Here is a 15,237-nt window from a genome sequence, read left to right as displayed (position 1 = left end):
GGGCTCTGTCGATGCATGATTTCCACCCCCATCTTGTGTCCAAGGATAAGGAATTATCTATTTTCTCTAATAGAGAAAGTGGTGATCCTGTGTATCCTTTTGATAGGATTCTTTTCTTTGGACGACCACCAGGAGGCAGAATGTGACTAGTTCCATCTACATTTGAAATCATCAGATTTACATAGTCAGATCTTTTTCTATGCCATAGAAAAAGTGGTTTTCAACCTTCCTAATGCCACGACCCTTTAATACAGTTCCTCATGTTGTGGTGACCCCCAACCATAAAATTATTTTCGTTGCTACTTCATAACTGTAATTTTGCTACTGTTATGAATCGTAATGTAAATATCTGATATGCAGGATGTATTTTCATTGTTACAAATGAACATAATTAAAGCATTATATGTAATTATATATTGTGAAATATTTATTTCTAATTACAAATAAATGAAATTTTGTCTTGAAACATGGTGTAGCATGGGTAACAGTCTTAATATAACAACAGTAAACTACATTGCTACATTTTGCCACAGTATGCGCAAAAAGCCAACGTCAGTGCGAAGGTTGAGACTGCTTCTTTCTCACCAGATCAGAAATTCTCAGGGCAGTCTTTGCAAGAGCACAACGAAAATGGCATGAATGAGAAGTATACAAATCCGTATACTAAGTCAGAATATCAGCAAATACTCCGAGCCTGCAAAGATGAAGTGAGGAAAGCTAAGGCTCAAAATGAACTAAGGCTTGCGACCAAAGTCAAAAATAACAAAAAAAGCTTCTTTCAACATGTAAAAAACAAGAAAACAGTAAAGGAAATAATTGGTCCATTAGTGCAGGGCTTTTCAACCTTTTCACCGATTGTACCACTTTTAGAATATGGCAACATTCGAGTACCACCAGTCACCTAGTGAGGTGTCAAAAACTTGACCAAAAAAAATGGAAAAAAGTGATAAAAGTACAGGTAGTCCTTGACTTACAACAGTTTGCTTAGTGACTGTTCAAAGTTACAACGGCACTGAAAAAAATGACTTATGACCATTTTTCACACTTATGACCGTTGCAGCATCCCCAGGGTCATGTGATTTACATTTTGATGCTTGGCAACTGATTCATATTTATGATGGTCACATTGTTCCAGGTCATGTGATCGCCTTTTGCAACCTTCTGACAAGCAACGTTAATGGGGGAAACCAGATTCACTTAACAACCATGTTACTAATTTAATCGCTCCCTCTTTCTTTCTCTCTCCCTCTCTCTCTGTCTCCCTCTTTCTTTCTCTCTCTCCTCTTTCTCTCTCTCCCTCTCTCTTTCTCTCTCTCCCTCTCTGTATTTCTCTTTCCCTCTTTCTCTCCCTCTCTCTATTTCTCTCTCCCTCTCTTTCTCAAAGATCCTTAAAATCCTTAAAAGTTATGCTTGGGTAGAAGACTTTTTCTTTTACAGATGGGGTGGGTTGGCAGACAAGTACTCAAAAAAAAAAGGGGGGGAGAAGTGCGAATAGGCGTCCAGTAGCTAGCTTGAAGTTTGAACGACTTCTTTCTCTTGCCACCGGCTTCTAGGAGGAGCAAAAGACATCCAGCACTGCAACCAGGCGCCCTGGACTGGCCATTCCAGGGCTTCCTGCACCGGCTGACTTAGTTGTCTGCAACCTCCTGTTGTCGCTTGAGGGGGGGAAGGGACACGGGCGGGAGAGATTCCTTCTTTCTCATCCGAGGAGGGAAGTTATGTTGACCGTCGACTGTGTCGAGCCCTGTGAGCCCAACATTCGCAGGCAGGCGGGAACCCGCCCGCCGAGCCGCCACCTCCCCATCGCCCTCCACGCCAGCTGACTCCGTCGCCAGACCTCCCAGCTGACAAGCGCAAATTTAGGGGGTTGCCAGCTGACGGGCGCAGAAGATCGGCACCACGGCGGCCTCCCAGCCACCCACTTCTTCGGCTAGAGCAATTGCCAGGTCTTGCATGGTCGCCAGCAGCGGGGAGTGTGTCAGCGGCCATTGGGGACCACGCCAGCGGTTCTGTGCCACGGAGGCTTGCGGTGTGGGACACAGCGCGGCACGGTGCTATGGGAGGCGGCAGGACGGGGAGGGGTTACCTGCATCCTGCCGGCCGAACTCTGGAAGCCTGCCTGAATGAAGAATTTTAGGGGGAGTTGAAAGCGAGACAGGTTCCTAAGACCATCGGAAATATGTGTTTTCCTATGGTCTTAGGAACGACCATAGGAAACGATGAAGAGATTAAGGCCTTGCTTGCTGAAAAACACCACCTCTACCGTGCTCATCAGAATGACCCATCTTCAACTGCAAAGAAAAATGCTTTTACTAACACTCGCAGGATTGTACAGAGCAAGCTCCGCAAGATGCAGGACTCCTGGTTGAGTGCCAAAGCAGATGAAATCCAGAAGTTTGCTGATAGAAACGATGCCAAATGGTTCTATGAAGCTCTTAGATCCCTGTATGGACCTCAGCCCTCAGGAAGCTCCCCTTTATTGGATTCGAGTGGTGCAACTCTCATCACTGAGAGGAATCTGATTTTACAGCGTTGGGCTGAGCATTTCCACTTTGTACTGAATCGCCCATCCACCATCAATAATGAGGCGATCGACAGAATACCCCAGGTGGATATCAACTATAGCCTGGATGTCCCACCATCAGAGGCTGAAACCTCACAGGCCATCAGTCAGTGTTCCAGTGGTAAGGCGCCAGGATCTGATGCAATCCCAGCAGAAGTCTATAAGGCTGGTGGTGCTGTGCTTGTTGTAAAACTCACCCAGCTGTTCCGGTCTTTCTGGAAACAAGGTTCCATCCCTCAGGAACTGAAAGATGCGTCCATCGTGCACCTCTACAAGAGGAAAGGAAATCGACAAGTCTGCGATAATTATAGAGGAATATCACTTCTCTCCGTCACAGGCAAGATCTTTGCACGAGTGTTGCTAAATCGCCTGATTGACCATCTGGAACAGGGTCTACTACCTGAGACACAGTGTGGTTTCCGCAAAGAGCGTGGCACGGTGGACATGATCTTTGCAGCTCGACAACTCCAGGAGAAATGTCAGGAGCAGAATCGTGAACTATACACCACCTTTGTGGATCTCACCAAGGCTTTTGACACAGTTAGTCGTGAAGAATTATGGCACATTATGTCGAAGTTTGGGTGCCCTGACAGATTTATTCTGATGGTACGGCAGTTCCATGATGGCATGGCGGCTCGTGTTCTGAGCCGCCATGCCATCAAGCTTCAGAGGCTTTCCCTGTCACAAACGGCGTTAAGCAAGGCTGTGTGCTGGCACCAACCTTGTTCAGCATGATGTTTTCAGCCATGCTGTCTGACGCCTTTCAGAACAGCTCAGCGGGAGTCAATCTGAGGTACAGAACCGATGGGAAATTGTTCAACCTGCGCAGACTCCAGGCTGTCACCAAGGTAAAGGAGACTGTGCTACGAGATCTTCTCTTTGCTGATGACTGTGCCCTTAATGCAGGATCGGAGCAGGAAATGCAAGCCAGCATGGACAAATTTGCAGCCGCTTGTGACAACTTTGGCCTCTTCATCNCAGGAGGCACGTTAGGCAACTGAATTACTTCCACATGACTTGCCTTCGTAGAATTCTGAGGATCCGGTGGCAGGATAAGATACCAGATACAGAGGTCCTCTCCAGAGCAGGCCTATCATCAGTTTACACTCTGTTGATGAAAGCCCAGATGCGCTGGGCAGGCCACGTTGTAAGGATGCCAGACCATCGCATCCCTAAATAGCTCTTCTATGGTGAGCTGTCTCAAGGAAAACGATCGCACGGGGGACAAAAAAAGCGATACAAAGACACGCTGAAAGCATCTCTCAAGTCCCTGGATATCAACACCATCTCTTGGGAATTTTTGGCGCATGATTGACCGACATGGCGTACCCTGGTTTACCAGGGGTGCCAGACATATGAACACAGGAGGACAATCTTGGCACAAGAGAAGCGAGCACTCCGTAAAGCCAGAGCTGCAAATGCTGAAGCAACAGTGTTCACATTTCTCTGTTCAGTATGTGGCAGAACATTCCGTGCTAACATCGGTCTAATCAGCCATCTACGGACACACCGTTGATGGCCCACAATCCACAAGATGTCAAGGTCTTCATCGAAATCGATGGACGAACAACAGGTGACCCCTGTGAAAGGGTTGTTCAACCCCCAAAGGGGTCGCAACCCACAGGTTGAGAATCACTGTTCTATGGGGTCTAAACCCACTGGAAGTTGAACTTATGCATCATTGTGGCTTGAGAGACTATATACCAGGGGTAGTCAACCTTGGCTCTTTTATGACTCGTGGACTTCAACTCCCAGAATTCAGGAATTCTAGGAGTTGAAGTCCACGAGTCATAAAAGAGCCAAGGTTGACTACCCTTGCTATATACAGTAAATTAGGTTTAGGAATTATTTAGGTCCTGATGCTCAACAATGTTGTAAAAAAGGATGTACAGGTAGTGCCTGGTTTATAAATGGTAATTGGGACTGGAATTTCCAGCATTAAGTGATGTGATCATAGAGTGAAACATCACATGACTGCATTGCTTAGTGACACTGATCTCAGCAGCTGTTCCCATTGTTAACCAAATCCCAACTGATTTGCTAGGCAGGGACCGTTTCCCCATTCATAAATTATAAGCTCTATTGAAAATAATCCTCTCTGGAAGGTTTCCCCCCCTGTTCAATAGTGTCCAGTTCTCAGAGAATGCCTGGACAAGGCCCTGTAGTTTGGTTACAAAGTTTTTCAGAAGTGTTTTGCTCAGTTAAGTACCATATCCAATAGCATATCTAGGGAGCTGAAATTAATGATGTTTTGACCCCAAATCCAGGCTTGAAAGACTCTGAATAATGTTTTTCAAAGTTGCCAATTTTTTTAAGATGTGGGACTTCATGCTGGCTGGGGAATTCTGGTAGTTGAAGTCCACATAGTTACCAAGTTTGAAAATCACTGGAAGAGTCAGTGTTTCTTATGAAAGCAGCCATTATCGGTAAATGAAAACCGAATCTGGTGCTTCCTTTCCTGCAAATACTTCCTAGCTAATTTTAGGACACGACCCCCATCGCCAGTTCCAGCCAACAGAGAAGACGAGGCGAGGAAAAAGCCACTTCAAACGTGATTGGAGAAGAGGCAGAAACCCAAGCCCCGCCCATCTACGTCATGACGTCAAGGCGTAGCCTCAAGCACATGAAAATGGCCTTTCTGGGCAGCTTGCGCGGATGTTGTCTGTGGCCAAGCGGAAAAGGAGGGAGAGCGGAAGTCCTGCCCCACCGGGTCCCAGTTTGGATCTAAAAAGGACTGGAAAGGTATCCTCCACGGTAGAACTTGCATTCTCGCGTGCCTTCTTAGGAACCATGGGCGGGGCCCGCTGAAGGCGATCTACAGGTGAGCTGGGCTTTGACTGGCAGGCCTTCTTTTTTGTCGCTTCCTGTGGAAGGGAAGGAATGAGCCGGACGGCGCTGCCACTGCAGCTCTTGAGGATGGCTTCCGTTGGACCTGCCTACTACACCGTACTGTAAGCGTCTCTCGCAGGTGAGGCTGAAGGCCTCTGCCCCGTTCCCAGCAGTCGGGGAGGCGCCTGCTGTGATTGAGCTAGCGAATGCCACGCGCTCTGGTGCCCTCTGGCTGTGTTTTGCACGGTCACGCCAACCATCCAGGGCCAGGTTCTTAACACACAAAAATTACGATTTGTCCATTTGTATTTCGACGTCAGGTGCCTTGACAAAGCTGTCGAAGCCCATTTCAGCCTGCTCTGTGTTGTCTCCTGGTGATGGCGCTGCGGTTTTCTTTCCAAGGTTTTTCAGAAGTGGTTTGCCTTTGCCTCTCCTAGGTCTGAGAGAGACCGACCCAAAAGTCACCCAGCTGCCTTTCTGTTTAAGGCGACTAGAACTCAAAGCTCCTAGTTTCTAACCTAATGCCTTAACCATTGCTTCATACTTGCATTCATAAACCACAAACTAGCTGATCATATATTAGACTTGTATATTGTGTGAACCAGCCTCTGGTTGGCTTTCGTTTTAGTATATTGTGTAAACTCAGAGAATGGGGCCGATTTAATAACCAGCAAGTGTTGTGAATATGTAGCTTTTAAAAAAAAAAGGCTGAAAATTGCTCTGGAAGCAGTGAAGGCCTCTTGCCTGCTTTTTATAAGAAAGAACGCAAGTAGGAAAAAATGAAAGAAAACTATAGGTCAGTAAATGTCTATGGAGATTCTCAGTCATCCAGGTCATAGTTATCCCCAAAGTGCTTTTTCAACTGAACTGCTGAATCTTGTCCTGATGGTTTGCATCATAGGAGAGCAAATGCATCAGGACAAGATGCAGCAGTCCATCTTCATTTAAAAGACAAAGGCCACTCTTTCAAAGACAGCAAAGTCCACATTTTGGACAGAGAGGACCGCTGGTTTGAAAAAGGGGTCAAAGAGGCCATCTATGTCAAAATTAAACAGCCCTCTCTCAACAGAGGGGGAGGGATACGACATCATCTATCTCCAGTCTACAACACAGTCCTTTCAACAGTTCCAAGAAGGCTCCACTCCTATTTGCACTACTCAGGTGACTCTGAAGACACAGATGGTAGCACTAATGACTTGCTAAAAGAATGCAAATGACCAGCTGTCTGCAAGGAGTATAAATCCTTCCATTCCCCACCATCCAGTCAGAGCTGAAGAAGCTTCCTGGATGAGAAGCGAAACGTCTTCAAAGAAAAAGTCCAGTTGCCTCGTGAAAAAGCATCTTTGGGATAACTATAGGTCAGTAGTTCCTAAAGGTGGTCTGGGGAACCCTGGGAGTCCCCAAGTTCCTTTCAGAAGACCTGCAAACTCAAATATTTTAAACTTACTCAGTTTTATTTTCTAATACAGTAAAGATCAATAGATATAACCCACATAAACCAAAACTCTTAAGAATGTAAAAGGGATCCCAAACCAAAAATTTGATAACTACTCTGAGTAAAGGTCATATCGTGGCATGGGGACACTGCTTGGGAAAATCTTATATCTTGAGAGAATAGCATTAGCTTACTGCTTTGAATTATCATATGGTATTAATGGTCATTGGCAGGGGCTACTGGAATTTTCTGAAGCTATTATGGTTTAATTGCTTTTCTAGTCAAAGAAGTTAGGGAAAACCTCAGAAATTGATAATAGCAAAACACTTATATTCTTGGTAAGAGAATTACATGGACATATCTATAAACCATCAGGGGCAGAGTTCACCCTAAGGAATTACTGTTCAGACTATGTTGTACCTGCAGAGCCCTTGAAAATCCCTTCTTGTGTTACATGTAACTACATCATTCCACTTCTGCAACTGTTCATTCCAGCACCAAGGGCATCAGGCCTTATGGACTGTTACTTATGTTCCTTATCCATTTTTAATTTTATTTGAAGAAGGGTTAGTCACAGAATAACATTTTCTACCTTTCCTTATTCATTTGCAATGTTGAAATTCTTGCCATTTTATGGATCTGGTAAGTAAATTCACCAAACTTCTTTTTATGTTCTTTTGCAAAGTAGTTTTATGTAGAAATGCATGCAAGAATTTCAATTTCTTAAGAGTATTAGTTGCTCATATTTTTATCTCTCTTTGTTATAGAGAAGAATGGAGCTCCTTGAAGAAGACCTTACATGTCCCATTTGTTGTGGCTTGTTTGATGATCCACGGGCATTGTCTTGTTCACATAACTTCTGCAGGAAATGTTTGGAAGGGATCTTAGAGGGAAATACTCGGAATGTGATTTGGAGACCATCACCTTTTAAATGTCCCACATGTCGAAAGGAAACTACAGTAACAGGGGTTAACAGTCTCCAAGTTAACTATTCACTAAAAGGCATTGTGGAAAAATATAATAAGATTAAAATATCAACAAAAATGCCTGTCTGTAAAGTGCACAGTGGTCAGCCTCTTAATATTTTTTGCCAGACAGACACACAGCTGATATGTGGCATTTGTGCCACTCGAGGAGATCACATAAAACATCTCTTTTGCTCTATTGAGGATGCTTACTGTCAAGAAAAACGTGCTTTTGAGACACTGTCCCAAGTGTTTGAAGCATGGCACTGTGGAGACGCACTTTCTCGACTAGGAACTTTGGAAACCAGTAAACGAAAAGCTCTTCAGATGTTGACAAAGGATTATGACAGAGTAAAAGATTTTTTTGAGAAATTACAGTATACCTTGGAACAAAAGAAGAATGAGATCCTCTCAGATTTTGAAACCATGAAGCTTGCAGTTATGCAGGCCTATGATCCAGAAATCAACAAACTGAACACTATCATACAAGAGCAGGAAACTGCATTTAATATTGCAGAAACATTTAAGGATGTATCTGAACCCATTTTGTTTTTACAACAGATGCAAGATTTTAGAGAGAAAATCAAAGTAATAAAGGAAACTAGATTGCCTTGTGTTACAGTAGACATCAAATCTACAATTAAGGATGTTGATACTAGTCAGTGGGAACAATTTAAGCTAGCAGATGTGGATAAACTTTCACTACCTCAAGAGAAAAGCTCTTTCAGTTGGGTGACAAACTTGTTCCTTTCACCATGTTTTTTTGTAACTGCTTTGTTTTGTTTGCTGGTTGTTGTTACTCAAGTATGTATTACAGATTTTTGGGGCAATACTTTTCAGCATTGGAAAACTTTTGTTTCTACATTTGGCCCAGGTTATCTGACAGACCCAGCAGAGATGGCAGATCATGCTATTCTGTACTGGGAAAAAGTAGCAGATAGTGCTGCTGTTCTAAGTGAAAAATGTGTAAATTATATTCATGTGTTGTTGAATAATGTTGCCCAATTTGTGTGCATGTATAAACTTCTATAAATCTATTCATGTTCAGGAAGTATATTTTCAAAATCAGTATTAGATTTTTTTTTAAAATGTAAACATTTTTGATATTTGAAATGGTCATAATTCATATATTGAACTATTCTGCAACTCTCATGTTAAAAGCTGACTACCTTTATTGTTTTCTGAAAGTAAAACTACATGACTTGATTTTTTTAGAAAGTAATATGCATAGTGGAACATATAAATCTTTTTGATTTATAAAATATGGTTGAGTTTCAGATTGGAGTATAAGTTGGAAAGATATTTGCATGGAAATATAATATATAAATAATGATTGTATATTACTACCACAAGTCCTGGTCCTTCAGAAATATTGCAAATTTTGTAATTTGTTATGGTATATGTGAACATAGGAAGTAACAATGTATTAACTTTTGTATGCTTATAAACAACTCTCTACAAAATGAAACTGTGGAACATCTTGGGCTTGCAAATCACAAGTATTTTTACAACTAACAATTACAGTAACACAAGTTGTATAGACTTGTCAATGGCCAAATCTATGAAATGTTAGACAAGTTCATGCTGTTAGGGAGTGATGTGAGAGAGTCTTTTGGGAGGGAATTTTGTAGTCAGATGTGGGTCCTGCACAAATGAGCATAGAAAGTTCACTTTGGGCATTATTTACATGATGGAGGCATTGCGGTTACAGTGGTCACGCTTACCAGGTAGACTAGGACACATAGCCAGGTATGCTAGTTCTACTTCATTGTAAAGCTACATTAGGAGAGTCTTGCAAGTCTAAAAGTACAGCCCTCTCACCATCACTTTTACAGCCTTATATTTTGGGGAGGTGTCCTTCCTGAGCTCCTTGTTCTGCTTACTATGTCCCTGTGGACTGTGCTCCCTCTTACAGGACATTTGCTAGGTAGCATTACTTTGCCCAGTCTCCCAAGATAATTCCACATACTATTGCAACAATACAGGTCTTTGTATACAACTTTAATCAGGACCAGCAGCTCTGCCACTAAGAGAAGTGGTCATTAAGTGGGAAATCACATGTCTACAACTGTGCTTTCCAGCTGGAAAGAGACAAGACTACAGGTAGTCCACTCATTCCGTAATGATTATGGCTGGTCCTCAAAGTTCTGGCCGTCCCAAAATCTTCATAATCATGTGATCACAATCTGGATACTTGCAAGTGGCTCAGCCGATGGTTGCAGCATCTCATGGTAACATGTTTTCATTTTGCAACCTAACCTCCAAGCTTCCCATAATGGAGAAGCCAGCAGGGAAAGATGTTGAGACTTTGGGGAAAAGTGCAAAAAAGAGCAACTAGGATGATTAAAGTCCTGGAGACTAAAACATGAAGAATGTTTGCAGGATTTGGGGATGGCCAGTCTAGAGAAAAGAAGGACTAGGGGGGACATGATAGCAGTGTTCCAGTATTTGAGGGGCTGCCACAAAGAGGGGGTCAATTTATTTTCCAAAGCACCAGAAGGCAAGACAAGAAACAACGGATGGAAACTAATCAAGGAGAGAAGCAACCTGGAATTAAAGAGAAACTTCCTATCAGGACAATCCACCAGCGGAATAGCTTGCTTTCAGACGTGGGTGCTTCATCACTCTAAAGTTTTTAAGAAGAGACTGGACAATCACTTGTCTGAAATGATATAGGATCTCCTGCTTGAGGAGGTGGCTGGACTAGAAGACCTCCAACATCCCTTCCAGCTTGCAAGTTGCTCAGTTAAGTCTACTCGGGCATTCTCCCCCAGCCCCTCTGCATTCAGCTCTGCCACCTATACACCCTTCCCAACCCTCAATGCGCTCATGCCGCCTCTCCCCAGCCAACCACACACCCTTAATTCCCTGTTACCCAGCAGGAGCCACTTCCTGGCAACGGAATTGCAGAGTGCCTGGGACTTGGAACTTCCTGCTGGCTTTCCTGCTGACTTTGTATGTTGAAAGATAGCAGGAAGTTACAAGGAGGTACTTGCTTAATGATTCTTCATTTAACAACAATAGGGGCTGCAGGGATTGCCATCACTAGGCAATACAATCACATGGCATGCTTTACAAATGAACTTAGTAATGGAATTCAATTGCCATCATAACTCTTAAGACTACCTATAGTCAGTTTCATACCTTTTGGTTTTTATGTGCTTTCAAGGGCTTACTGTCTTCTGCAGATGGAAAGCTATGTAGTCATACTGGTGGCCCAAGAGGGAGTTGTAGGCAAACTATAGAAACAGCTTGCAATACTGTATGCCTTTGAAAACTCTCCAGTTTCTTCATTGGGAGAAGGGAATTTTTTTTTTCAGCATTGTTATAAGTTTAAATAGTCGCTGATTGAATAGTCCATAAGGATGATCTGTATACAATGTGTACAAAAGCTAATGATCATGCTTCATAGTGGTGGGATACAAATCGTCCATCGTCCTGGAAAAGCAAAGCTTTATGCATTTCAAGAGGATTATTTCTTATTGGAAGAAAAAAAAATCCTAAGATTTGTGCTGCGCTGGATCCAGGGCATTTTATTTTCATCATAAAGGACAAGGGTGACTAACTATGATGATTTAAGAGGAGTAGGGAAAGAAAAACTAAAATATTCTGCCCAAATTCACCAGGCAGTAAAATGTTAGCCAGTGGCTTTGCATATTTTAAAATATTTTTCATTTATAATGACAAGTGGTACTACTATGATGTAGCTGAAGAAGAAAAATTCTGTTTCTTTGCTTTGTAAAAAAGTAGTGTTTTGGTTTGATACTTTATGGAGGTTGCCATTTCATCTATTATACAAATGGGAACAAGTACTACCTCTTTATATATACATAGAATGGCATCTAGGCTAGTGGTCACCGAAAAGTTCAATCAATCAGAATAAGAGTTGGAAGGGACATTAGAGGTCTTTTAGTCCAACCCCATGCTCAAGCAGGAAACCCTACCATTTCAGACAAGTAACTGTCCAGTCACATTTTAAAAACCTCCAGTGATGAAGCACCCACAACTTCTGATAGCAAGCTGCTCCACTGGTTAAATGACTTCACTCAGGAAGTTTCTCCTTAATTCCAAATTGCTTCTCCTTGATTAGTTTCCATCCATTATTTCTTGTCCTGCCCTCTGGTGCTTTAGAAAATAATTTGAACCCCTCCTCTTTGTGGCAGCTGTTCAAATACTGAAATATTGCTATCATGTCCCTCCTAGTCCTTCTTTTCTGTAGACTAGCCAAACCCAAATCTTGCAACCGTTCTTCATATGTTTTAGACTCCAGGTCTTTAATCATCTTATTTGCTCTTCTTTGCATTTTTTCCAAAGTCTCAACATGTTTTTTGTAATGTGGTATCCAAAGGTGGATATAGTATTCCAGGTATGTTCTTACTAAGGTTCTATAAATCACGTGATTTTGATTCTATGCCTCTGTTTATCTTCTTCTTGTGCCATATCTGTTATCGGACGTTGGCGATCATGTTGGCGATCTTGTTTTTTATCAGCAGCCAAGTTTTTTTGGCTGCTGCCACAAATTGCTGCCTCATGTTTAAGTGAACATCCACTCGGTCCCTCTCACACTTATTCTTTTTGAGCCAGGTTTTGTCTAATCTGTACTTGTAGCCTTGGTTTTTCCTGCCTAGGTATAAAACTTTACTTTTCTACACATCAAATTTCATGTTGTTGGATAGGGCCCATTGTTCAAGTCAAGATCTTTTTGGATCCTGAGCTTGTTTTCTGGGGTATTGGCTATTCCTGCCAGCTTAGTGTCATCTGCAAATTTGACGAGTTTCCCTTCTATTCCCTTATATACGTCATTTATGAAGATATTGAAAAGACTTGGGTATAAGATGGAGCCATGTGGTACCCCACTACTTACTTCTCTCCATGTAGATGTAGTACCATTAAGGTCGACTAGCTGAGTACGGTTTGTCAGCCAGTTACAAATCCTCCTGGTGATGCTGTCGATCCCACATTTTTCTAGCTTACCAAGAAGTAGGTTGTGGTTTACTTTGTCAAATGCCTTGTCGAAGTCTAAGTATACTATTTCCACAGCATTTCACCGGTCTACTAATTTAGTCACTTTGTCAAAGAATGAAATAAGATTGGCTTGGCATGATCTGTTTTTAACAAACCCTTGCTGCTTTTAGTTATTTGTTTCTAGATGTTCGCAGATCTGTTTTTTGATTATCTTTTCCAATATCTTCCCAGGTATTGATGTTAGGCTGATTGGTTTGTAGTTTCCTGGGTCTGTCCTTTTGAAGATGGAAAGCACATCATCTCTTTTCCAATCTTTAGGTAGTTCCCGTGTTCCAAAATTTTTGAAAGATATGATACAATGGTTCTGAGATAATATCTGCCAGCTCCTTCAGGACTCTGTCAGGTCCCAGTGATTTATATTCATCAAGATCAGATAGATGTTGTCTAACCATTTTCTTGCTTATTTTAATTTTTATTTCTTTTATGGGTTAAGTTTTGGGTAGATTGGGGTATAGTTTCTTTTTGTGTGAAGACTGATACAAAGAATGAGTTAAGCAGCTCTGCTTTCTCTCTCTGCTGCCAGTTACTTCCCTGTCATCTTCTCTCTTTAGTGAACCAACTGTTACCTTGACTTTTTTCTTGTTATTTATATGTTTTATTATCTTTAACTTTTATTGCAAGTCTTTGCTCATTCTGGGCCTTTGTTTTCATCTTTGCAGATTCGGGCTATCTGCTGATATTCTGCCTTAGTTATATGTTCCTCTTTCCCTTTTTTGTACTTGTCTTTTTTGTCTTTCAGTTTATCAGGGAGATCTTTGTGCAGCCGTGCTGGTTTCTTCTTGAATTTCTTGTTTTTCTTTTTCAGTGGTATTCTACTGGACTGGGCTCTTACAATCATATTTTTCAGTTTCACATGCTTGAAACTGAAATTTTCATCCATGAAATCTTTCTTAGGCTCTCCATGAGCTAGTTAAAATCAGTTTTAAAATTTAAGACATTGGTTGGATTATGTTTTATTGCATGTGTTTGCATTATATTGAATTCCAATATGACATGGTCACTCTTGTCCATATTCCGGCAGTTTCAACTCCCTATGTCACTTCTTATCTATTAATAAGAATTAGATCCAATATAGCTTTTCCTCTAGTTCCCTCTTCCACCTTTTGGAAGACAAAGTTGTCAGCTAGTTTATTTAGGAATCTGTTTGATCTCCCACTTGCTACAGAGTTTGTCTGCCAGTTGATATCTAGGTAAAGTTTTCCATTACTATTGTGGTATGTTTCCTACATACATTTGTTAATTGTTTAGTAAAAAGTTCATCTACTTCTTCTGCTTGGTTGGGTGTCCTGTAATATATGCCTATAGCAATGTCATTCTTTTTTCTTTTTATTATTGGGATGATGATAAATAACTTAGCAAAAGGTACCATCTGGTATTGGTTTCAGGTCAAATGGTAATTAAGAAAGTATTCCAGATTAAATTAATAATCTATAGTAACACCATTATTTCTATAATGTTTGCTGCTACTGCATTTTTAGCATCTTGTACAATTATGGCTGGTATATTAAAACAATATTGAAGTTGAAAAAGACCCTGAAAGGAGCAGCACAGGTGATAGGAGCTGGTGAAATTCCATTAAAAATGGTTCAACTGGAAATTTTCATAGAAAAAAATTACATGATAAAATTTATAAAATTCTATATAAATGAAAGATTGCATACATTGGAAATTAATTCTTTAATACAACTGAATACATAATCAATAAAAGATAGTGACTGGGTGTTGAAAAAAATTCCACAGGAAAAATAAAAACTAATTCTGTAATGAATTTTTAACAAGAAAAATACATGTCCATGGTCAAATTCAATTTGAAGGCAACTTTATTGTAGTGCTCTGCAGCAAAAGCAAAAGGGTGAAGACAGACAACCATGGCACCTGTCTTCAGCTCCTTAAACTCAATGTTTTTTTCCCCCACAGGATCACAATTCACCTATGGAAACTTAGGAAATGATGTAGCTGCTTAATTTTTTTCAGACAAGGCATAACTAAAAAATTACTATTGTAGTTCAAATGTAGTGAGGTTCATCAACTGTGGTGGAGAAGACACTACAGTACATAAAATGATGACTAGACAACCCACAATTGTTTCGCTCATTGTTTCAGAGATATTTCCTTATCTAAACAGAGAAATAGAATAATCACAGGCAGATAAAGCAGTGGGAGCAGGAGCAGCTTCTGACTTCCTGCTGGCTTTGCCATTGACTTTTCTTTTTATATATATATAAATTTTTATTAATAACACAAAATTAAAAACACATTGGACATAGATATGACGTCACTGGTTCCATACATCTTCCAACATTTTACAATAGTATTAGTACTCATATAGACATATAGTTCTTGAACTTTGCTCACTATTTATAGTATACTATTAACACTTTTTCCCTTATTTCTATATATCTATTTATCTTTTAAATATA

General features: G+C 41.1%; 1 protein-coding gene across 2 annotated transcripts; it reads left to right on the top strand.

The window, feature by feature from the left end:
* Positions 1 to 5,264: 5,264 nt before the first annotated feature.
* Positions 5,265 to 9,260, top strand: TRIM13 (tripartite motif containing 13). 2 transcript variants are annotated; one of them, XM_015812316.1, is made up of 2 exons: positions 5,265 to 5,384; positions 7,595 to 9,260. In XM_015812316.1, exon 2 carries the CDS (start codon positions 7,601 to 7,603, stop codon positions 8,822 to 8,824), a length of 1,224 nt encoding a protein of 407 aa, XP_015667802.1. In that variant the 5' UTR covers positions 5,265 to 5,384; positions 7,595 to 7,600; the 3' UTR covers positions 8,825 to 9,260. The 2 variants fall into 2 exon arrangements, with proteins under 2 accessions (XP_015667802.1, XP_015667803.1); XM_015812317.1 differs by lacking the exon at positions 5,265 to 5,384 and adding an exon at positions 5,397 to 5,531.
* The last annotated feature ends 5,977 nt before the right edge of the window (positions 9,261 to 15,237 follow it).

Source organism: Protobothrops mucrosquamatus, unplaced genomic scaffold (genome assembly GCF_001527695.2).
Source record: "Protobothrops mucrosquamatus isolate PMUCROS unplaced genomic scaffold, P.Mucros_1.0 scaffold78, whole genome shotgun sequence".
Lineage (NCBI taxonomy): Eukaryota > Metazoa > Chordata > Lepidosauria > Squamata > Viperidae > Protobothrops > Protobothrops mucrosquamatus.
Note: the sequence above shows the minus strand (reverse complement) of the source record. Positions and strands in the feature narration are given on the sequence as shown.